General features: G+C 43.2%; 1 protein-coding gene across 3 annotated transcripts in view; it reads right to left on the minus strand.

The window, feature by feature from the left end:
• Nucleotides 1-13,927: 13,927 nt before the first annotated feature.
• The window catches only part of runx3 (RUNX family transcription factor 3), a 49,997-nt gene continuing 38,199 nt past the window's right edge, over nucleotides 13,928-25,725 (minus strand). For all 3 annotated transcript variants that reach the window (XM_031288593.2, XM_031288591.2, XM_035994632.1), the window contains 2 exons: nucleotides 22,319-22,393; nucleotides 13,928-17,192 (listed from right to left, as the gene is read on the minus strand). In XM_031288593.2, the coding sequence (XP_031144453.1) occupies nucleotides 16,711-17,192; nucleotides 22,319-22,393 (557 nt within the window). In that variant the 3' untranslated portion in view covers nucleotides 13,928-16,710. The remainder of the gene's footprint in view (nucleotides 17,193-22,318; nucleotides 22,394-25,725) is intronic.

The following is a 25,725-nucleotide window of genomic DNA, read 5'->3' on the forward strand; positions in this document are numbered from 1 at the left end:
ACGTGTGTGTGTGTGTGTGTGTGTGTGTGTGTGTGTGTGTGTGTGTGTGTGTCAGTGTGACATAAGAGAAGACACAACAAGGCTGGCTATCATTCAGACCACACACTCATTACAAGCAGGATGAGTGTATTTGTGTAATTGGGTAATGAAGGTGACGCCAGGAGGGGCCGAGTATTGTTATTCTCAAACATGTTGACAGGGCTATAATACACACCATGAGAGGGAGCCAACAAGTCAGCTAAGCTGGTTGCAGACGTGTGTTTCTTTGGATTTTTCTTTGTTAGGATGAGAAAAAGGTGTAACTGGAGTGCAATTTCTTTACCCTTCCTTGATATACATGTTTTTACTTTAACAGGTAAATCAATCAGCTGTGTATTTTCACTAGTCAACATGCTCTGCAGAGTCTTTTTTTTCTTTCTGTTTGGCATTGACTCTTTCTCTGCAGTGCCAGTTTTACACAACACCCATTTATACAGCTGACTAAATATTTACACTGGTAAAGTAGCTCGCTCAAGGGTACACAGTGATATCCCAACTGGGGTTTGGACCTACAATGTGTGAAAACCCTTCTTTGCATATGGACTCTGTGCACCTGACATTTGATGTGGCTACACAGGTTGCTTTGTATTTGGTTTACGCTGTTGATTGACAGCACACAGGCCTATATGTAGAAAATCCATGGCTGAAAGAATATTAGGATTCTCACAATTTACAATTATAGTTATTGTTGTTAAAAATGTTTTCATTTGACTATAATATTCTTATTTTTTGGGGCTTTTCCCTTTATTTTTTGGTAGTGACTGTGGATAGACAGGAAAGGTGGGAGAGAGATGGTGGATGACATGCAGCAAAGGGCTGCAGGTTGGATTCGAACCCGGGACGCTGCAAAGGACTCAGCCTTAGTGGGGCGCACGCTCTAACTGGGTGAGCTAGAGGACACCCCTTGCCTATGCTATTCTTGTCATTGACATTATCTAACATTCTATAGTGACAGCTAAATTAAAGAAAAAGGATGAATGTCATTTTTATTGCCAGTTTTCAAATTTCACTGTGGCAAACACGTAAGGCCTGCCATTATCAGTTTAAGATATACAAGCTGTCTTGAGGCTGGGTTTTATAATGGTTGTAGAAGGTGGCAGACAGGAGGCTACAAACAATACTATCAAGTAGGTGTGTACATACATAAATCTTACATTTTCTTTATGATAAATATATCATAAATATAAGTTATTGATGGCTAAAAGAATTAGCCTAAGGCAGTGGTTCTCAACCTTTGTGTGGCCCATTATAATAAAGCAGAGTCCACTATAAACCAGTCACATTGGTTTATAGATTATGACCAGGTCAAAGAAAGAGTTTTATTTGAAAAATGCTTAGAGACCTATAGGATATATTTGTATTCAGTCGTTAACAAGAAAAAACACAATATTAAGGAAACTGAATAAAATTTTGTGTAGCATAATAACTGTTTCTGCTCTTCTATCTTGCTCATCATCGCATGACCCCTCAGATTTATCTTGTGACAGCTTGTGGGGTCCCAGCCCCCATGTTAGGAACCAAATGCCTATAAGGAACACTAAAGCACTGGTACTATATGGTGATTACCATAATGATGATTATGTGGCCATGTACACATTCATTTCCCTTTTTTGCAGTTATAGCATTCAGCTAATTGAAATCAAAATTAGGAAACATATTTGTTATGTCAAGCAGCCAGATGCCAAGCGTGTGCTTCATGGCACGCCTTCAAGCTAAAATAAAAAGTTTCTAGCTGTTTAAACAAAGTGTAAAACAGTTTCACTTGTGTGACTTGTAAATTAACTAATTAATGGCTGTTTTCCACTCAGGTGTGCCAGTGTAAGAGTTTTGGTATTGTACATTCTGGCTCAGTGGCAGGATACTGGCACATTTAAATGGAACCAACCCATATTAAATTTTATAGTTGCACCTGTGCTTTCCCTGCGATGAGAACTAATAATTATAGCTAGTAAGAAATGTCTATAAAATATTTTAAAAGAATTGATATGACACCACTGTAATTGCCTACATGGCTGCTCACCACAGTAGCTTGTTAATATTCAAAAATACTGTTATGTGTCAACAGGTGTGAATCACTGGGTATGCTAGCACAGCTAATGAGCCAATCAGAGCCACGCAGCAGAAGTGAAAACACAGCGGTTGCCAGTATGGCCAGACCACACGGTGTGTTGTTTTTGGCTAGCGGTGAAGTAGGCATTTCTGTCAGAATACTACAGTGCTGTAGACCTCACCACCCCCCTAATGCCTTCCATGCTCTTCTGCTCCTTACATCTTCAGTAATGTTGGCTTTTATTCAGAAAATATATTGGCATCAGCTCGCGACCTTTAAAATACTCGTCGTCTGCGACTGGTTAGCAAGAGCGCCGAGGCCTATGTCGATGCTCCAAAAAGGTGCGTTTTTCTTGCCAAACGTTAACTCGTACAAGCTGTCATTGACCCATCATCTTGTAAGTCATTTCTGGCAGCCACACAGGGGGTTTTGTCTGGTAGGCATATAGTTACTAATAAATAGGCCTCTGATAGCTCTGAAAAACACATCAATATGCTAAGAGTGATGCAGAGTGGCACACTGGAGGAAAGCATGAAACTCGAGAATATTCCTATTGGTGCGTTCAAATGCAATGAATCTCAATAGTTTGGCAAAGTATCCAGTGCCAAGACTAGAATAAATGGTGAACGCGTTATTAGATGTGTATTTTAAAGGTTCAGTTCACCCATATTACAAACATATTTTCTCAAGTATAGTTGTAGACTCTGAGATGTCTGCTGTCACTCCTAAACAATGCACGTGACAAAAAATGTGTTTGTGGTGCTCACACCATTTAAAAATCACATGTAAAACTACAACAGCTAACTTATCTTTCCATGAACACTGGCCCTTGTTAGTCTGCGCAGTCCACAGAACTGTAAACATCAGTGGTGGAGAAAATCTTCAGATCTTTTACTTAATTTAGTAGAAAAACCACACTGTGAAGCTACTCTATCACAACAAAAAGTTACTTAAATCAAGATATTTAGTATATGCAAAATGTACATAAATAGAAGTAAATACTCATAATACAGGAAATTACTTCTGTGAGAGTCATACATGTTATATTGGTTTATTCTTACTGATGATAAAGTGTGTATGTAAAATGTTATTGTTGTAGGGGATCCAGGTAGAGCTGATTTTGACAGTTTTATATACTGCTGGGCAGTTTGATTTATAACAAGTATACAATTTTTACTCACGTAAAGTAACTACAATTCAGTGCTGGAGTAAAGATACTTACATTCCACTACTGGTGAACTGTTTTCATGTAGATGTGTATGCGTAGTTTTTCTTTGAACAGCATATTTAAAATTCCTCTCTCCTCCTTTGTGTCAGGGTAGATGCAGAAGTCTCAGATTGATATCTCAAACCTGGGCAAAGAAAACCTACACTACAGTATCTGCGAGGCTAGATACCACACCATGTGAGTGAGAAAATGTGTTAATTTGTAATTTGGTTGAACTGACCCTTTAATTGAAGTTGACCACAGTTTCAAAGGTGGTCAATTTCAGTTAAAGGGAACCTCTACAGACTGTTCCCTCAGTGTGTATCCTCCTTAAAAGCCAGTCTTCCATTGGGTGCACACTGCCTCTGCAACAAACACAATCACTCATTATTTAAGTGTTGTAAGGGTCCAATGTTGCCATACAAGTGGAGTTCATACTGGAGTTAATTGTGGCATCAACCACCCCATCAACTCCCAGACAACCAAGTAACAGCCCAGCTTATCTGCCACACTCCAGTGCCTGCAGTCAACCAGTCAGGGTGGGTTTTGTGTGCTCACATTGTTTATTTTAGCCCCCATTAAAATGTGGTGGGGTGGCTTTCTCTCTCCGGGGCTCGGTGGCTACTGTGGTGGCCCCCCTTGGGCGGCCCACAGAGCTTGCCACTCACCCCATCTGGGTCCTGCAGTCACACCCTGTGGCAGAGCTGCGGTTAACTGCGGCTGTTGGCTGGTAAAGAGGCACAGTGAGGGTTCAAGGATACAAAAATCAGGAAGGAGAATTGCCATTCATCATAATTACCACTAGAGGGTACTCAGCCACAGTGAGCTAAAAGAGGGTGAACTCTCAAAGCTATAGGGACTATTCTCCCTGGGTTTTTTTCTTATCTCCTTAACATGGTCAGCACTTTTTCACAGGAAGAGCGAGTGTGTGTGTGTGTGTGTGTGTGTGTGTGTGTGTGTGTGTGTGTGTGTGTGTGTGTGTGTGTGAGAGAGAGATTAGGAGAGATGTGGGTCTTAAAGTAAGTGGTTTTGAAGAGAAAAAGGGCAACTATGAGTCCTTGTCAGCTGTGTACTTGAAAGACACCTTGTGACATCAGGTATTTTAATGCCTCCAGGGGCCTTTGTCCAGGTTGTTTAGTCTCTTTAAAAGACTACAATAGTGGCCTGTTTTATTTTGTCTGACGGGAAAAACTATTAGACATAAAAGACTTTGCTCTGTCAGCAGCCACGCCCCCACCTTAGCTAACACAGAGGAAGATTTACCTCGCAGTTTATGTTATGTTAGTGTGTCAAAGCCTGCTACAAATATCTGTCTGGTATGTGGTAAATTATTTCTGTCTGTGCGCTTGTGCACTACCTGTCTACATGTGTGAATTCTCATAACCAAACTATCCTACAGTTGTTCCTTTTAAAAGGAATCAGGAAACTGTGTGTGTGTGTGTGTGTGTGTGTGTGTGTGTGTGTGTGTGCGCGTGTGTCTTTGTGCTAAAGTGAACTAGCAGGTTCCCATTCAGAACCATATAGCACATCTAGGGGGAAAGAGAGAAGGTCTTTGAAGTTTTGGTTCTGCCATCCGTCTCCAGCTAACTGACTTTCTTTTCATGCCAGCCATTGCAGAGGCCAGGCCCGTTGAAAGAGAAACGCCCCAACTGGCTTCTCACTGCCATGTCGCCATGGTGAAATGACAACAGACTACACTCACGTGCCCCTACTGACAAAAAAGCTCCTCTCTGTTTTGATTTTGGCTTTTGTCCTGTCTGTGCTATCTTAAAACTGACTAACCGTTCAACTGAGTAGAGAAGCCTAGAGTAAAAAGCAATTAAACTTGCTGCCGAGGTTAATGGACATAAGCGCCCACGCTGCAGGTGCTGGCCCTCCGTCCCTGGTTTCTCTCAGATCTAAACAAAAGTGTCTCCTTTACTCGCCAGCAGCTGTAGAGGATGATATGACATTTAGCTTTCACACTGGAGGAGGATAGGAGGAGGAGAATGAGGGGAGATATATTGATTGCCCTTAGCTGCTCCTTCATAGCCTGTGTGCATGGTTTGTGTTGGCTAAGCCCTCTAGCCTAATGGCTTTTAGACATCCATTAGTTTGCTGCAGGCAGCGTGGTTTAAGTAAGTAACAAAAGGCTCTGTCAGAATGCTTTAAGCATTAATAAGACAGTCAGTGTTACCTCTCCAGCCTGTCAGCTCATCAGGAACGCACAAGTCGGGATCACAACGCCAAAAGGCTGGTTTACTGCTGTGATTTTGAGAGTTTCTTTGGCTACACTGTTTTTGGTTAGCCCTGAGCCGGATTAGCGTTTGGTCTTTTGGGAATTTGTTTCGATTGAGCAGTGAAAGCTGTGGCTCACTCACCCCGTAAACTTGCAGTGTCCCTGGACTCGTGTGCAGTAAAAGTCCCGTCTCACACTGACAGACATGTGAAGAAGTGCCAGGAGTTCTGAACATTTGTACGGTTCACTTAACGAGGAGAGACCTATGGCTCAATACTGGGAAAGGGGCTCAATAGGGATGGGGTTAGAAGTGCAGTGTGTTTGGTGTTATATGGCAACGGAACCGCAGGCCTCAACCAGCATGAAAGGCAGAGTCTGTTGGGTTTTGGGGAGTTTTTTTTGTTGTTAAGCTGTTTTCTGTTCTGCTCCTAAAGCCATCTTGTTTTTATAAAAGTTGTTTATTAGGAGCAAGGTCCTTCTCTTTTGCAGAGAAAGGCGCTGTGGCCTACACTGTTTCAAATCCCTGTAATTATTGGGTCCTTCTGTCTTTGATGGTGCACACACTGCTGGCATTATATCTAATATGTGTATGGGTTGACACATACGTCCAAATACGTTGAAATACATGCACATATACACTTACTTCTGAGCGTGGATCACATTGGTTTTGATTCTTTTTCACCAGTCTGTGTGTGAATGCTTCTGCGGTGACCCATTTTGCCCAACAAACTCCTCTGCTTTCTGGATATTGTGTGGTGTGTTTCCCCCTGGTCTGTCTGTCTTTAATGCCACTGTGTCCCTGCAATCCCTCAAAATCCTGGGCTTTAATGCATCGGTTACCATATTTTTCCACCGAGATGACTGTCGCTTGCCGGGAAGGCATCACGTTGTGTGTGTATGTGCGTGCGTTCACTTGTGCCATTTTTGGAAGAGTCCCTGTGTTCTCTCTGCACCAGCGCTACGGAAGCCTCCTGGGTACGTTTCTGCTGCCCACATACACCCAAGAACCTTGCTTTGGTTGGAAGTGTGTCTGTTTTTTTTCCAGCCATCATAAAGAAGACAAACTCCTCTACTGTCTCCCCATCCTATATTAACAAGCTGTGTTTGGCCCTGGACTCACCATAACAGGTCCGCTCTGGGTTGCCGCTGGCTACAGTAAAAATCAACACCTCCTCTACCCCAGACTGAGACTTTTCAATGTGTAGATCCAGTTTCCCCCCACAAATCTGTAGTTTTCAATCTCAATTGTGTGGTAGTTAGCTAGATCCAATTTGACATTATGCAATAATAGACTGAATGTTATTATGCTTTGGCACCCGTTAAGCTTCCTCACCTCCATTTCATCTATATTCTACGCTTATAGCAGTCCATTTGTTGGCAGATATTTTCCAAGGTTACCCCCTTCACCATCAGTGCCACCTGAGGAATATCTTAGAGACGAGGACAGATCTAGACTGGCTTCTTATGGCTGGCTGCTCTCTGGTCTGCCAACCAAGCAGGAAACAATAGAAGACCAGAACAATGAGCTGGCTGCAGATCAGTAGGGGCCTGCTTGGCTTCTCCCAGACGCTACGTCTTATTTCCTTTTTGATTACTCAAGCCTGCCTGATGAGCGGCACACTCACACTCCTCTGTGTCTCCCTGCCCGTGAGAGAAATCACAAAGACTTTTTGTAGGAGACTGGTTTTGATTTGGAGGCTGGAATGCCTTTGTGATAATGTCGCAAGATTTGTTGGCAGGGGTGTGATAGATGTAGTGTGTAAGACAAAAGGAGAAAAGTTCTGGTTTGGGTGGGTGGTGGTGGTGTGGGGGGGGGGGTGTTATGATATGTGTATGCCATAATTCAGACATTTGGGTATTAGAAGCTCGATTTCTGAATATTGTGTGGCTGAGTGTCCTGGTGTGCTTTTCTGTGCTGATTTATGTCAGTTTCCACTGATTGGCTTCCAGGATCTGCCCATAAACAGCCTTTAAACGGGGGAATAGTAGTGCTGGCACTAAAGTCCAAACTGTATTGCCACCCAAGCGTACAGATCGCCCGCTGTGGGGTGGGTCCCCTTTGCCTGGCCCTCACTAGCTCCCACCACTGCTTCCCCCCCCCTCCTTTACCGCCAGGCCGGAGGAAGGAAATCAAACCAATTACGGTTGTATTTAAAGAAAATTGGAGCAGGGCCGGAAAAGTGGAGGCATTTCCAAAAACCACAAAAAGAAAACTGCAGGGCCGCTCTTTGGCAAAATACAGTGTGACTGTGAAGCAGAGTAGAATGGCACTTCTCTGAAAACAGAAGTAGAAATATTTTGTTGTGTATAAGTAATACATATGTTCATCTAAAAAAATATATCTAGAAGCAGTCGTAGACTTTACAGACGAGGCGTCAACCAAAAAACTGTACGATTCCTTTCGGCGTCCTCAATAATCTGTTTCTGTGTCCGTCTCACTGAGTGAGATTGATGGATTTGCTTCCCTGGTGGACCTGTTTTGATGGATGGTTTTTAAGGACTGACTGTGTTTATGTTCAGGTCTGCCATGCCCCTGCTGCGAGTGGCCTGCTAGAAGGCCGCACTTCATAATGTGGCTGAATACGCCAAGACGTCCCAGAGCCCAAAATCCTCCTTGGCTCGCTCTGCTGCTGCAGACCCTGCTGAGGTGCTGTATAGGGCCTCTCATAAAGCACAAACACCTATAGGCTTCAAACTGGGAGAGAATAAAGTATTTGTATGTATTGTGCATCCTTTTGGCCACAATTTGTCACAGTCTGGGGCCATCTTTACAGCCAAAAAGCTTGTCTCGGATCGGTGTTGTATTTGCCACCCCCTGATTTGATGTATTCTCTTTGTTTTACCTCTCTCTCTGTCTGTCTCTGATCCTCCTCCTCGCTGTCATCTCTCAGGAAAACCCCCTCATTACTAGGCCCTGGATGTAAATGCTTCATTTTTCATCCCCCAACAAGCCCTCTTTGTTCCACGGGCCATTTGGCTGTTATAATTTAGCACTTAAAAGCAATTATTCCTAAATATGAATGCTCCCTAACAGGCGTCTCGAGACACTCAAAAGATATTTTTCCTCCTCCATCATCCTCTCTGCCTTATGGGCAAAAACAAAAGGAGAAGAAATCAAGGTGTCTGGTGTCTGTAGATCAACACAGGTACAACATTGTGTTATGTGTAAACTCACACACATGCATGCACAGAAAAGGGGAAAAAACACACACACAAACTGTTTACTTCACATGCACACACACGAGTGTAAGATGAGCTCCCATTAAGGATGAAAACAAACCAGTGAGTGGGAGGTGTCCCCTGAGGAACTCCACAGTCGCTATAGTAGAACCATGGAACCATGGGAACTGGTTAGTAGAGCCCTGCGGGGTAGCCACAGCCAGACACAGGGGTGTGTAATACTGCCACACACACACTCACACACACACACACACACACACACACACACAGTGCAGACTGGAGACAGAAACACTAAAGCAACGGCTTTCAATCAACTCACCTGTCTAACAATAACAATACATGACACTCTATTGGGTGTCGGCAGTAGCTTGATTTATTCACACTCGGCTTTGATTATCTTGACGGCAACGTTAACGATCAAAGTGCCAAAATAGCAACAGCAATACAACTGTAACTGACTGTTACAGAAAGAGGATGATACAAGAACGATGACGGCAGATACCTCTTTTTTTTTTTCATTTTCTTGTGTTTAGTGACACTTGAGATGATTAGGGGGGAAATGTTGTCGCGCCAACAGTTTACGGGTCAGAGGAGGCTGTAGTTTCTGGTGGTGCCTCAGTGGTTTTCACTGATTTCTTTACAGCCACATGAGCCCTTACTGGTGAAAGGATCTTAGTCATCGAGATGGCAGTCAGTCCCAGAATGACATTTACTTTTACAAGGACAGAGACATACAGTAGAACTTAGCAACAAACAACTGTAGGCATACGCTTATCTGACTTTGCTGCTTTCAAAGTAGATAGTGGGAACAAGAAAGCAAGGGATGATGCAAGCTTTTAGTGACCACTCATGTTCCCATGTGGCCTAAAACAGACTTGAGCAATCGTCCTCATTTTACTAACTACTTAAGTACACATGGATGAAAAAAGTAAGGGAGATAGAAAGATAGAAAGTGCGTGTGTGAACCGTCTATTTGTGTGTTCCCCTGCTTGAGCAGGAAGTGAACAGAGACCTTGTCCACAGGGATCTCTGTTTCCCCCTCTCGCTTTCTTGCCCCCCCCACACACACACACACTCAGGACCCCACCGTAATGGGGGAGAGCCTGGCAGAGTGCTTTTGTGTGTGTGTGTGTGTGTGTGTGTGTGTGTGTGTGTGTGTTAATTTCCTGTTTTATAGAGGAAGCAGTGTTCGCATGTACAGATCATTATTCAGATCTTCTCTGTGAGAAAAAAAGGACAGAAAAAAAGATTGTGTCAATTCTCATGATTTTGTATGGGAAACAACGAGCATTGTTTCTGGGAAGCTGCCCTACTCTCCCAGTAAAAACATTTTGGTTCACTGGTAAAGTGCAAATGCAATGTCTAAATGAATCTGTGAAAAGCATGTCACTTCATATCCTCTCATACTGTATTAAATGTTCTTTTTTCCTCTAACTTACTAATGAAATTAAGGCCAGATTGGTTAGACACAGAAAGCTGTGGTCATTATGCAACAACAAGAATCTTAGTCCAAGCCATTAGGGCATCTAAATGAAAGTTAGCTGCTGTGGTCTTAGCCAGAATGCCCTCTAACCATGGTCTAGGCCACAGGTCCACCATGCAGTGGTCTGTTGGCTTTCTGCATATATACGTGTATAAAGGCCTTCTGGTTTTGACTCATTTACATGTCTTGGTTTCCTATGACGAGATGAGTGGGGAAGAATGACTCAGCCTTCAGAACTCAGAGTTCAGCAGAAGATTGTTTAGAGCGTTGCCCTCCTCTACTTATCAGCACTCTTTGTATGACTGCAAGTCAATTAGGGCGCTTGTGAAAACCGCTGCTGCAAAATAATAATAATAATAAAAAATAAATGTGCAATTGTGCAAGATATTTAGTCTGAAAATCTTAATTGCACTATTTTCCAAAAATAGAAATGAGTTTGTTTGGTGAATGTTTTTGAAAAATAAATGATATTATGATTTCAAGACATTTCTTGAAAGAGGTAAAGGTATGTTCCTTTCAGAAATGATCACTGTTTTCAAGGAAAACAACATTTTAACTTAATATTTATGGCTTCAACTAACAATTGTTTTCGTATTTCATATATTCTAATTTTCGTCATTTAATCTGTGAAATATTTTGTTGATTATTGGATTTATTGTTTGGTCTATATAATGTCAGAAAATAGTGAAAAATGCCCATCGACATTTCTTCAAATCAAGGTAACGTCTTAAAACAGTCCAAATCTTGGCGATATTCCCATAACTTCCTATTAGACAAATAAAAACTGCAAATCCTATCAGCAGAGAAGCTAAAGAACGGGAGAATGTTTGCTTGAAAAATGATTTTGGACAGGTAATTATCAAAATAGTTGCCAATTCATTTTTTGTCAATTGATGAATCTATTTGATCATTTGTTCTGTTAATCTTAAACATTTTAGAGTGGTCTTGCGGTGCTGCTGATAAAACATCCCTAAATTCACAGTAGTTCTTACTTTTTTCTCAGATGAGAGTCTAAACATTTAGGAATCTAGGAACTACTCTTTCTCACACACGGTGGTGACCTTGAAGTTATGGTGGCATCACTCTAGATCGCCCCGATAGTGAGACTGTTTCTGCATGTGCCTCTTGTAGGCTTTCAGTGATCCTCTGGGTCTGAGCGGGAACGGAGTCCTGGCCCCGTCGAGAGGTGCTCCACTGTGGGAACTGGGAGCTGCCTGGTGTATCGTAACACAGAGTGGTCTCTGTAGACCCGACATGGATGAGAAACTACCTTTACTGGGATCCCTCTGAACCAGGAGAACCCTCTTTCTCTCTCTTTCTTCATCTCTCCCTCCATATCCCGCTCCCTGTCAGCGAGGCAGCACTAGTCATCAGTGTGAGAACTGTTGCATCACAGCTCTCGTGGTTTCTTAGCCCCTGGCCCCTGTGTTTCTTGGTCAATCTGTGGGAATCCTGATTTTGGACGGCAGCCTCTGTTCCCACCACCAGTTGGGTTAGAAAATAGACTTCTGGTTGTGTACCAGGCACCCAAACCAAGCCGGTTCTAGCCCGCTCCTTCTCACGGGTTTGGGGGAGGAGAGGTCAGCGGCTGCAGAATAGGGCCTAATGGGTTTCGTATGCAGGTACCGCAGAAGCGACACGGGATACTGTGTTCATGAGAAATGAGAGGGTTTAAACGATTCTGTGCTCTTTCCAAAACACTCCCTCTCTCCGCTCTCTCTTTCTGCTTTTCTCCTGCACCTCTTCCTCTGTCTCTCTCATTTAAATTTATAAATAGCGCTTTAATCTTTCTCATCTTTCTGATTAATCGAAGATAAACTCGTGTGAAGGACAAGGCTCGATTTTGTTAGAAGACAAAATCAAAAGACGTGCTGTTCACCAGAACACATGATTGACTTGCCAAAGTATTTTTTCCTCAATGATTCTCATTGTTTTAGGGTTTCTTTCCTGTGACGTTCACAATCATGCCTCCAGTTCTCTTTATATTTCATCCACTTAAAAGCAGTTTTCTATGTCGTCTTATAAAGCAATTCATCATGCCTTTGACTACAATTGCATCCAGACAAGCAGCCTCATCCAGGCAAACGTTTCCCCTCTTTGCTGGAGTGTTTCAATTTTCGGAAGAACAGTGTAGGGGGAACAGAGAGAAAGTTGAAAAAAGCAGCTCGGCTCATGTACGTCCATGACAAAGACGGAGCCAGATGAGAGCTCCTCTGCTCCCCACATGTGGACGAGAGTCAGGTCTCACAGTGTGTGTGTGTGTGTGTGTGTGTGTGTGTGTGTGTGTGTGTGTGTGTGTGAAGACAGCTGGAAAATTCCCCTGAGCCCAGTCTAATTGAAAGCTTATCATCTTCTCTTTGTGCTTCCTGAGCTTTGGGGGATCAGCAGGGAGCGACGCAGAGAGCAACTCTGTGATGAGACCTGGAGGAAATAGTTGTGAATGTTTAAGACGCTGCAGATCTGTCATACACTCGCACTGTGAAGTGGAGCTCAGGCTGTCTGGGTGGAGGGTGGTGTGAGACCTGTCAGCAGGGGATTGTGCGTGAGGGAGTTTCTTGTGTGTGTGTTTGGGAAATGCTTTGAGTGTGCAGAGTTAATTGAATACAGTGTGTATCAAGACTGCGTGTGTGCGTCCTGAGGCTTTGCTGTTCTGCCAACACCGCCCCCATAGAAGGCTTGACACAGACACAGCAGAAGCCATACAGAAGGAAAGAAAGGATTGAAGTGAATAAGAAGAAAGGATAAAAGAGGAACATGTATAGATACACTACAGGAGTGTATAAACAGGGTAACTAATTTGACGATGGAAAAACAAAGCATTTAGAAGTGAAAGCCCTTTCATAGTACATCAACAGGTGGCATTAGTTTAAGAGGGAGGAACTGTGGGTATTGTATTTCAGGTTAACCACATGAGACATTTGAAATCAGACCACCCGACAAGGTAGCATCTCAAGTGTTTAATCTTGTGGCTCTGCTTCAAATGGGCCAAACAGATGCCATCAGCGCCGCACAAATTAACAACCACATAGCTGGTAAAAAAGACGGCCGACATTCCAAACTTCTCCTGTATTGTTTTTTAACAAGTGACAACTTGCCGACGTGCGCTAACATGGAGGCTGCCAGGGCGGTGTTGGATTCCTGAGCTCCGCTTCATTTATGCTCTGGGTACCGCTGTGTTGACAGCTGAGGCATTTTCAAACCCCTGAGAAGTGTGGGTAGTTGCCAGCGAGAGTGTCACTAATGGAATAGAACGAGGATAATTATTAAAAGGGAGTTATTGGGAACGAGCTGCCAATGAACTGCCAGGGTTATGAGATTGAGACAGTGGCCTGTGTGGCATTTACTGTCTGAGGCTCAAGTAAGAAGAACAGAATTTGTTGGATCAGAATGTGCTGGCATGAAATTGGGTCCCATGAACGTTTTAGGGATCTTTTTTTCTCTGCTCATTTGTCAGCTGATGTGATGGTGTCTGGGTTTCTGTAGGTGAATTGTACCCTGGGCCTCCATATTTAATGTTTTCACTCTCAACACCCCCCATATATAAAGCGAATGTTATAGAATGTGTCCAAATAAATACTGATCCTAAATCTAGCGTGGGTGTGATTTTTCTCAAGAGGGCAGGTGGTGGCCTTGTTAAGCTGAAAGGAATATTATGTTGTCATAACTCTCTCCTGGAGTTCCTTTTAATTATTGATTATTTTTTTAAAAAGTCATGTTTTATTAAATAAACAGCAGCTTTCAAGACAGAAGTGAGACACATGTTTTTTTTAATTAAAATGATTAAAAACTACATTATCCGCAAACTTTACAAGCACTCAATATGGAAGCATTAACGATATTATTACATACATAGATGGGATTCTTAAATTAACATATCAGTTTCAGATGTACATGCTTTGAGCATAAAGAGAAATGAAAGGAGCAAAGATGAATTAACATTTTGGTATATGAAAAGAAAAAGGGGCTTGTAAAAAAAAAAAAAAAAATAACATTGTTCTCTTTAATCAAATATACAATCAAATAGAACTCAATTGTACATTTTTGGCTTCCTAGTTTTGCATAAAAAATGATATCAGGGATCAATCAAGACATCCTTTCCTATCATCCTAACAGTATTACAGGCAGTTGTGAAGATCTTTGGTTTTTGTTTAAGGAACCACACAAATAAAAGTACACGTGGTTTCTCTAGCTGCATGATTTTTGCCCATAATACCGTATAAAAGCTCCAGAGGAGAGAGCAGGGAAATTATTCCTCTAAATCAAAAGGAGATAGGAATGAGACATTGTTACTGATTTAAAAGAAAAAAAAGAGGAACAAGGCAGAGGGTCTTTATGTGAGATCTACAAAACACCTTGCATATCATATTTTACCTGAGCTGCAGATGCAAGCCTTTTTGGATCACTATTCACTTTTGAAATTAAATCTCACTTTTGTAGCAACTAAATCCCTTCCAGAGTCATGGATGCTTCCCTCTTTTTCTAGTAGATATTAGACACCTGATACCTGCTGTAAATGTCTTTACACCGCTCCTACCCAGATCTGTGCAGGCGTATGAATTATTGGCAGAGCCATGAGCCCCTGGCACCGATGATCAGTAAATTAGACCAAAAAAGACAGAATCTGGGCCATAAAGGCTTCAAAGCACTCACTGATTATACAGAACAAAGGGACCTGTGCACAACAAGGGAAGGTTTTTTTTTTTTTTTTTTTTTTTGCATAACTGCCCTTGGTGTTGGTAAGAAGATACCACTCCACTCTGACCCCACCTCCTCCTTCTATCCCTTTATCCTCACAGTCTTCCTCCCCCAGGGATATAGGGCTCACATGTGTAACTGCTGGGGAAAAGCCCTCTGGACAGGGGGAATGTGCACACACACCTGTGTTGCAGGAATGTGTGTGTGTGTGTGTGTGTGTGTGTGTGTGTGTGTGTGTGTGTGTGTGTGTGTGTGTGTGTCTAATCATGACATCACTAATTACTTTGCAAATTATTTGTTTAAAAGGACACTTTAAGTGTGTGTAGCAAATACATGTGAAGGAATAATTAATATTTAGTTAGGCAGAGTTTCAGATATTTGTAAATACATAACCAAAAAAAAGAGAAATGAAAATTCAAACATAGTGCAAAAAGTAAGCGAATGGCTTATTTAGCGCAGGAAGGCAATTTGGAAATTGTTTAGAGGATTATGGCTCTAGATACACCATCTCACTAACAGAATCTGTCGGGCGTGGTTCATAAGGAATAAAGGTTTTTAGTGCATCAAAGCTTCATTGGAAGACAAAATAATTACATTAAAGGTTGTTTTTTTTATAATTTAGTAGCAATATATTACACAAATTCCAAATTTATACTTAACAACAAAATAAGGCATATATACTGTATATATATAAAAAAGGAAAGGAAGAGAGAAATGCTTAGGGATTTTGGGTATATGCGCACATTTCCTCACAATTTGGCTCAAATAAATATTGAAAGTAAACTGTGTCATCCAGTTAAAAAATACTAGAATAGGAGGGGTCTTTTTCTTCCATAAAAGGACTTGGATAAGAAATGTAAGGAAAATGTAAAGAGTAGGCGCCAACAGGATTTAAATATTCCTGCAGAAAAAATAAACCAATAAACACCCCTCTGCATTAGTCTTTTACATTTCTCAAAATATCAGCCATTGTCCTGATGAAACTCGATACACTGATGACATAGCAGAAGAGAATTCATTTCTTAAACGTGAGTTCTGACAGAAAAAAATGCTTTTCTTTTTAAGATGCAGCGATTGCGTTGAAAAACATCCTACGCATACCGTAGCACCAAAGGCTGTGTCCATTTGGATAATAAATTAGGCAATAAGGTACTGCATAAGTACATGTAACAGCCCTGGATCCAACTGAAGATGTTTTCATAACTGACACAATATTTTCGCTATATTCAACTTTTACAGAAATTTAAAGTTTAAAAGGGCCGATTGCTACAGCAGTGCAGCCATGCCTGGAAGGATGTCGAAGTCACTCGAGAAGCAAACAGCCAGTCCAACTGCTGGTCTTCACCGACCAAATGAGTTGGATCAGTCTGAACAGTCTGTTTGATGATTGTCTTTCTGTTTTTTTCAGTTCATCAGCTGTACTGATTGATACCTCCATTGTCTTTTTGTTCTTTTGTCTTTTCACGAGTATCTGGCAAATGATCCTGAAACATTACTGTGGCTTCCCTGGTTTTACCCTCACATCTATTTACAGCTTCAGCTGAACACCTTCTCAACTTCTATGGCTTTTATAGTCCTTTTTAAGAGTATATGATTTAGCACAGTGCAGGAGTTTACTCAAAATGTACTACTAAATACATGTAAGTCTTGAGAGAGTTGGTAAAACAGAGAAAGCCTTTAAAGCGAGTGCTGGAGAAATTAAAGACAAACATGCAGCATTTCTCTTTTTTTTCTTCTTTTTTTTTTGCTTTCAGTGTTCATCTTTTTTTGTTCATCATCCTCTTTACTTTTCCTCCCTCACTTCTCCTGCAGCTTCTGATTGTCTAGCTGTCTGTCAGTCAGTAAGGCCTCCAGACAGACTCATCCAAACGGCCTGAGGCGCTCATGGCAGTGGGGGAGTTGCTGTGGCTGCCGTCGGCCTCCACGCCCTCGCTCTGGTTGTTCAGGCCCGGGTTCATCAGGCTGTTGGTCCCTCCGGTGCCCGTGGCCCCCGAGCAAGACAGCAGGCGGGTTGGGGAGCGCTCACCCCCGGTGTTCCCCGGTGCCACCATGGAGAACTGGTAGGATCCAGAGCCTGTGCCATAATACAGGTAGGAGTTGGACTGGAAGTTCTGGCTTTGGTTGTTTGAGTAAGGTGGCGGCAGGTAGGTGTGGTATCTAGAAGAGGCTGACATGCTGAGGCCGCTGATGCCAGTGCTGGAGGTGTTGGTGGAGTAGGGGAAGGCCCCAGGGTAGTGCATGCGGGGGTCTGAGAAGCGAGGGTCAGTCAGCGGCGACAGAGACGGGAAGGTGGTCCTCTGGTTGAAGAGATCTGGGGTCCCTGTTGGCAGAAACAAAGAGACAAAAAAGATGGAAAGAGTCAACAAACATTCGGCACAAATGAAAACTGCTGTTGTGATTATAAAACAAGGGGCTCATAGATTTTCTCGTTTTCTATTCTAAAAAATAACCCCCATCTCCAGAACACTCTCCAAACCATCCAATTCTGAACTCAGATTTCTTGCGATATGTCTGTCCATGGAAGTAATGAACTGAGACATTTTTTTTTGCTTAATATCATCAAGCACTGACAGCACATCTTCCCACAGCACCATGTGCAAGACTGAATTTATGAAAAGGCCCCCTCGCCACCGCCCTCCTACCACTCCTTCAAAAGGAGAGCAACATACTGTATTCTGTCTTTCTCAGAGCAATGAAAAGAGGCATTGTCAGTGCTGAGGGGTGCTTTGTATAAACACCGACGGCCTGTTGCGCTGTTGTGCTACTCATAAATCATAGTTAGAGGTAGACGGTCACAATCGGAGACAGACAGCGAGACAGAGAAGGAAAAAGTAAAGAGGGAAGGAAGAGAAAAAAGAGAATGCTTTCCACGTGAATATCCTCTAAGCTAAAATGTATCACAGTCCAGGACCTGTCAGAGTTAACTGCTAAGTGTAATCTAACAGGTAACAGAGCGCTGTGAACCTAGCTGTTAGGGCTTCAATTTCACTGCACACTTTATAATTTACTCAGCTGACAAAAGGGGGAAAGAAATTTTGCTTGAGGGTTTGACTTGGCAGTTTGCTTCTCTGAGATTAGGGGCCACTACTGTCACAATCTTTTATTTCCTTGACTCAAACACCATATTGCCCCGTCTTACTTAACTGAGGAGTATTATTGGCTGATCTTACATCCTGAGCTTCGGATATGAACCCATTCACAGTTCTGCAGTCGGGTAGGACTTCTGAACGCTGCCTGCTGCCACCTACAGTAGTATTTGGTTTTGGACCCTGGTGCAGGAACAAATATGTTCCATAGTTCTGCTGTATTATGTAAGTTACTGTAGAAGGTGTTGTATCAGTGTTATGCAATGTTTAGTAAACCTCTGTTGTTTTTACCTCTCCTGCCAATTTCTCAGGTCAGCGTGTAGTTTTTCACGAAAAAGCAACTGTCACACATCAGCATCATACAGTAGCTGTTGTGGTCCACAAACACTGCATTGTAATTCTCATTTAGAGGTGTGAATTAAGTCTTGCCTGACAAGTTAGGCATGTTGTGTCCTTGTGCTCATGACACTAGTATTATTTTAAGGTAAGGCCGAAATACTGTACACTGTAAACGCCCTTAACCTGGTTGTACGCGACAATGACGAGGCAGAGTTCCTCATACCTGATGTCAACATACACATGCTCCTTCCACACCTACTGCTTGTGTACACACACAGACACACACACACACACACACACACACACAAACACACACACACACACACACACACACACACACACACACCTCCGTGGTTATTTGTTTGTCCGAATGTGGCTTTCATGGGTCCAATGTGCCCACATGACTGCAAGTGTAAAATGTGGATTGGATGGCAGAGAAAAGAGAGCTTGTATTCGTGAAATAGCAAGAGCTTGCACGCCATAGCCCTGAGGGGGGAGAATGCCAAAGTTGCGTGCCACAGTCTTGTTGAAATGTCTTTTCCCTATGTCTGGAGAACTGGGTCCATTTTCAGCTTCAAAAAAATCTGTTCCTTTGCTATTTCCATAGCCCCTTCTATACTTTTTATTTTTTTCAACAACACACTTCTGCAGTTGAATTTCCTCTTATTTTTGGGATGAGGGAGTTTGGTGGTGGTGGGGGGGCTGTTTCTTTTTCCAGAGTCTACCAGGCATCGGAGTCGGGCTCCATATCTGATTTCACGCGAGGAAAATCCGAGCTTTCAGCTGCTGTTGATTCGGGTGAAGTGGAGTCGGTCCACTAATTCCTACCGGACTCCCAAAAAGCCTCTCTCTTTTTCTCTCTCTCTCTCTCTCTCTCTCTCTCTCTCTCTCTCTCTCTCTGTCCCTTCATCTTTCTCCTCTCTGAGCTAAATTTAGGCTTCAGGGTGAAGCTGGGGAGGGGATGTGTGGCATGGGGGACTTGATGGCTCTTGCTGCTGCGGCCCACCCCGCACATGATCTCCATTTAATTGGAGTCGGTGGAAACGTGTTAGCTAAACTGCGGTGGGGATTGACTCCTGTGTTCTGTCAAGGGAAACTAGTCTGGACACTTATCACAACACCTTAATGGGCTTGTGCAGTATCAAGCACTTGGCTCTGAGCCAGGACGAGCCTGCTACCACCTTAAACTCTCTACAGCACAGTAGCTCCCTCTAGGGGGGAGGGCTGAACAAACTGTTTTGTAATTGAGAAGCAAAGTTGTGCAGTCTGCTTTTTCTCTTTCTTAACCATGTTGCATACCTACTGCATCCCCACCCTCCCCCACCCAGCCAGTAAGTACAGGCTTCGCTGTTGTGGCTGTGGTAACAGTGGTGTATCTTTGGCAGAGAGGGTCTTCCTAACTGAGCCTGGTAGAAGTTGCCTGTAACCTCTGCGGCCCAAAACCACATATGATCTCCATTAGGCTCATCTGAAACGTGTTGACTAAATTGCAGGGACAGGAGAGGGGATGGACCCCAGAGGGCTAGCTGGCACAGTCTGCTGTCTGTGATGTTCCCAGTCTACGAAGCTGGGAATCAGGGTTTTTATAGAGAACATAGTGTTCCAGTGCTCTCTTTCCTCCTCTAGCTCTCCAGCATAGCGCCACGCACTTATTTAATTTTGCAACACCAAGGGTGGAGTCGTGCTCCTCCTTTCTGCTTAGCTCAAGAAGTCCACTAGTCCACAGTCAAGCGTGTAACCCAGATATGACCGGAGGTTTGCCTCATTTGCGTATGGGAGAAACTGATTTTGGTTGTTAACATAAGGCGCAAGTTTGAGGTGGTCATGTCTGTGTGTGTAATTGTGCGCGGAGATATGTGTGTGTATACGTGTGTGTCCGCATGTGGCGGAGCTGGCGATGGGGAGATGCAAATACAGGTGCTCACCTGTGAAATGTTTACTCAGGCTTGATGCAAACTGTGACGGCCAGCGCCCAGGGAATGGTGTCTCAGGCAAATAAGTGGAGGGGAGGAAACGAGAGAGAGAGAGAGAGAGAGAAAACCCCAGACTGGTCCAGCTACACATACTGCGCTGTGCAGTGAGATTGTTTTCCTCATATGATCCAGGAAAGAAACACTGCAGCTCCTTTCAGAGGTAGAGAGCCTCTGTTTGATGTATTGACTGGTTTGGGTGGTTTGAAAAAGTGGATGTCATGAGGATGAGCAATTATTGTTAATAACAAGGTGATGATGACAACGCAACATAATGCCACGGCAGAGCTGCCGAGCAGGCCAAAGAATAGGAGACACAAATGAACACAAATGATCTCCAGGTGTTTTTTTAGGCACCAAGGCTTTGGGGCCGGAGCATCATGTTGAATGCAAATGATAATCACCTCTGTACTGTGGCACCATGGTCAACAGCCCCAAAGCCTCATTCATGTTAGGCACTTTATCATGTGAGCACAGAGGACTTTGCATGTTGCCAACTTGTGACATGCAATACAAGCAAGGGTAAAGGACGTTTGTGATTGCAAAAAAAACTGCGATTTTCCTAATGCATCAACAAACAAGGTGACATGATTACATTTTTTGTTTGTTAAATAAATCCTTTTCTGTGAGAGATATGATACGTCCCTGCAAAGCCACTGACGTGATGTGTGTTTTGCTGACCCTCGACCATGTATACTGTTATTGTAAGGATGAAATATATTTGAATACAAGTAGCATCATCATTTATTACACTTTCTTATATACTCTTTACTGTCTGGATGTCCTGGCCTTTCAAGTATAGGCTGTAATGCCTCAAAATGCTTTTACTAACCATCGCTGTCGATAACATTTTTTACACCATCATGAATGCGTTGCTGTGCACTGAATCTCTGGCTAGAAAATGCCACATACAAGCAGTAACACATGTAAATATGTAATTTCCCGGTCTCAATACTCTGCTTCAGGCGTTGTCTTCTTTCTACTAAACTGTAGAAAAGAGAGCAAGATCACTGAGTCAAATCTTAAAGTCTTTTTATTCTTTACTTTAGTGTATCTGAATGTGTCCTCAGCACAGTGTGAGGTGGGTGATTCAGCATGTCTGGTGTGGTGTCGCAGTTTCTAGGTAGGGGATAGATAGGAGACTGAGGGGTCTGTTAGACAGCAGCAAAGACCCAAATCCTCAAGAAACAAATGAAAGAAAGTGGGAGGGAGAGGAAGAAGAAGGCAGGCAGGTTGGTGGCGTTCTAGGAATGTTCTGGGTGTAGTACTGGCCCTACGGGCAAAACGAAACAGACTCCAAAATGGTCACAACGAATGGCACACCCTGTTATGCCCGCTTTTCCTCTTCAGTATTGTTAGTTTTAATTTGAAAGGCTGTCGCAATGTCTCAAGACTTACATGTATTTAGTAGTACATTTTGAGTAAACTCCTGCACTGTGCTAAATCATATACTCTTAAAAAGGACTATAAAAGCCATAGAAGTTGAGAAGGTGTTCAGCTGAAGCTGTAAATAGATGTGAGGGTAAAACCAGGGAAGCCACAGTAATGTTTCAGGATCATTTGCCAGATACTCGTGAAAAGACAAAAGAACAAAAAGACAATGGAGGTATCAATCAGTACAGCTAAAGTAAATTAGTTTGGAAGTCTTCAGTTTGTTCTGAAATGTTGTTAAAGATGTACTATTTGAAAGGTGTGAACACTTTGGCAGTCCATAATGCCTCCATTATCTCCTCTATATTTTTTGCGCCTATTTGCACACACTTAGTAATTAAGGCCATTGACTACTAGTGACCTCACCCCTCATTCTGCTTGTTGATTGCGGCGCACATGATGATTATTTCTTAGCAACTAACAAATACTCTTCAAAACAATTTTCTCATTAATACCGAAAAGCACAGATATGCACATGTACACATTTTTTTGAGGTCAAACTGGAAAAGTCTAGCTTTATGTGAGGAAAAGTTAAAAGAAAGAGTAGCCAAAAGCATAGTTATACAGACATCTATGGCATAGTAAAAACGGTTAGGAAGCAGGGCGTTGCAGTGTCTCACCTGGCCATGGTCTCAGGTCCTCCTCCACCTTGCATGTCTTCAGAGTGGGGGTGTCCATCTGCTCCTGCCACAGGGCTGGTGTAACACACAATAAGAACAATAGGTGAGAACTAGGATCTGCTTATCAGAAATAAGTCAGTGAAGGAATTCTGTTTGTGCAGGGATGCTAAAATTGAGTATTTTGTGGAACACAGATAAATGTGTGGGTTGTATTTGTGTAAAGGGTGAGGAAGTCACTGCCTGCGCCATAGAAATCTAAAGCATGATCCAGAAAACCTCTTCATGACAGACTTGTTAAAACTGTCTTGACATCTGGTGGTTTGGAGACGTGTCTTCCTGTCACAGGTTCGCCTCTGCTGACTGAGCAGGGAAGATTGGGAAGAGGAGGGGTGGTTTTCTCACCAGAGTGAGACCAGTCTTGGAAAAACATGCTTGATGGGTGCATGGGAGATATTTTTGGGTCTTTCAGGCGAGACACTGGAGGGACAGCGGAGACCTGTGAAGTGCAGGACACTCGCTAGCCTGTCCAGCCAAGCTGTCAGGATGCGCGGGAAAGGATCGAGGACCTACTGGCCCAACGCGTGGGACCCTGCTTCACACTCAACGGTCACACCGCACCAGGGCTGACACAAGCGGGGGCTGTTTGCTATAGGTCTGAGACGGGGCCGTTGTTACAAGACAACTAGCACGGAGCTCTGTGGACATGGGCAGTCTCAGCACATTGGTTGTCAGAGGTGTAGTCTACAAGCCTCTGAACAGCATATTGTTAAAAATGTACATGTAAGACAGAAACATGCATACAGTTTTTTTTCAGATACCGAAATATAGTAAACTCCTAACCTCCTGTAGTGGCAATTAGGATGGAGAAGGATGCCAGCAGCAGAGGGGGGGGTTATGGGCTGTTCACCTATAGCCACACTGGGCTCAGCATGTGTAAGATCTGTGCTTCCCCTGGAGCTCCTCCACTTCCTTTGCAAAAAGCCCAAATCAGCACTCAGTCACCGAGAGGTCCTGCACTATACCTCACAATGGCAAATTCTTACACATAAATGGCCTTATTCAGAAAGGCTTGCAAGCAGCTGGTGCGATTCGCTCAAGAAAATAAACATTTCCTTCAAATATTTTGATTGGCCAGCAGACAACGTCAATACCAGAGGCACAGATTACCCCTGTTAATAAGAGGACCAACCCACTGGGCGGAGTTGAGGAGCGGGGAGGGCTGGCGCTGGAGTGGGAAGAAGAGCCCACTGCGTCACTAATAAGTAGCTTTGGGGTAGTGCCAGTGTAGTTTTGCGGAGGACACAAATAAACACATGCACTGCTTTTGAAGTGCATGTATAGATGAAAGGACTGGCTGAAAAGATGATTGAGCCAAAATGGCGTCCATCCTCATGACTCCGGATCCAGCAACGCCTCTGAGACATGTAATGCGCCTGCCGTAATGAAGCGTGTCATTGAGACACAGTGAATGCCGACCCTTGTTGCTGGCTTCCTGTTTCGCTTAGGCCTTAGGCGTCGCAACGGGGAGAGAATGTGAGAGAGCAAGCAAGAGAGAAAGACGCCAGCGAGGGAAGGAGAGAGAAAGAGAGCGTGTTAGAGAGGGGAGGAACACGGCCTTGGCTCAGCTATGTGGGACATTTGATATGTCTTTTGAGCCCTCACTTATAACGTGAGCAAAAACAAACACATGGGCTGAAAAATCCTACGCTCTCTTTGAGAGCTCGTCGTCCTCCCACCCTTCCCCTCTCCCCAGACTCAATAGAGACTGTTCATGGCACACATGTAGTTTCTGTAATTGCTGAAATGTAAAACTCAGCCTGACTCTGATGTGAAATTATAACTTACACAAACAGTTGAGTCTGGTAAAAAACAACTTGCTCTCACTTCTCTTTTTCTTTCTTTTCTTTTTTTCACCAAAGAGGCGGCTTCAAAAGATTCTTTTTTTTTTTTGTTGAAGAACAAAAACATTTTCAGTTTGAATTATTCATCTCAGGGTCACAAAAAGAGAGTAACCACAAGTGAAGCTTTCAGGCACCATAACAAATAAACTCCGTGGCGGCCATTGACATATTATGTAAATAGTGGAGTGCAGAAGTAAAACAGAGTGTCTAAAGGACTGGTCCTGATTCCTGCTCGTTTTGGTTGTATTGGCCTCAGAGGGCCAGCTTCCTGCTTGGGTTTGGCAGAAATCAGCATGAAACCCAACTAGTGTGACGGCTATACTCTAAAGTCCACACCACAGCTACCTGACGGCGCTAATTTCCTGTCTCGCTCTCGCTTGTAATTGGCTGATCATGTCTTTCTGGATGTGTGAATTACTGAGAGCCTCTCGGGCCGCGGCAGTAGCAGAGTGCCGCCTCGAACCTGGGGGGGCCGACCAGCTTGTTTATGTGGTGTAAACAGTGTGGTCACTGTGGACGAGGCAGGAGGGGCACGGCTGCATCGGGCTGGTCCTCCATCAAACAGGACTTTCTCAAGTGAAGTCCAGTTCCAGAGGCCACAGCCTGAACATACTGAACAAGAGGGCCAAAGCACAGCTGCAGCAGATGTGTGCCAGTTGTGCAGGAGGAAGCCAGAGGTACCAACATTTGTGGAAGTGTCATTAATAGAAAGTAACTAGAACTTGCAGGATAAATGCCAAGGAGTACATTCCAAAAATGAAATCTGTAATATATTATTTCTACATTCTACTGACCTTTTTTAATAACATCACCGCATGGGTCACACATCAGACAAACAGACAGACAGACAGACAGACAGACACACAGACACACAGACACACAGACACACACACACACACACACACACACACACACACACACACACACACACACTCTTTTGGGCCCTCATCAAAGCGAGCACTTGACTTGATGGTGGAACGTTATGCTAGTATCAGATATTCATCTTCAGAGAGGAACACACAGGTGTTGGAACAAATAACATGTTAAATGATACCACCTCAAAAGTGCCAGGACTTTTTTTTGGATGATTAAATTGCTGCTGTATTTCTTTTTTCCCCTCTCTCACTGTTAAAACACATTTAAGTTAAAAGAGCCGCTTTCGTCTCGGCTGTCTGTTAGAGGTTGTGCCAGGGGCTTGTTGAGTTTTGTCTGCATTTTAAATGGAACAAGGTAAAACTGGAATCTGTTTTCTACTTTGAGGAAAATCAAATTTTCTATCATCGGTTTGCTTTTCTTAAGAGTGTGTAAAAGGACTGTGTATATATTATAAATGCAGTGTCACATTGACATGTTAAAGGATTAACTACATTCTGTATCAGAGGTAGAAAAAAAACTGCCACCCACAGACACATAGTATACACATGTACCTCACTTGAGGTTTTGCAAACCAGAATAACAATTTAGTACTTGATTGTCTAAGTGTCAGATTTGCTTGAATGCACTAGT

The sequence above is a fragment of the Sander lucioperca genome, chromosome 18, assembly GCF_008315115.2.
Source record: "Sander lucioperca isolate FBNREF2018 chromosome 18, SLUC_FBN_1.2, whole genome shotgun sequence".
NCBI lineage: Eukaryota > Metazoa > Chordata > Actinopteri > Perciformes > Percidae > Sander > Sander lucioperca.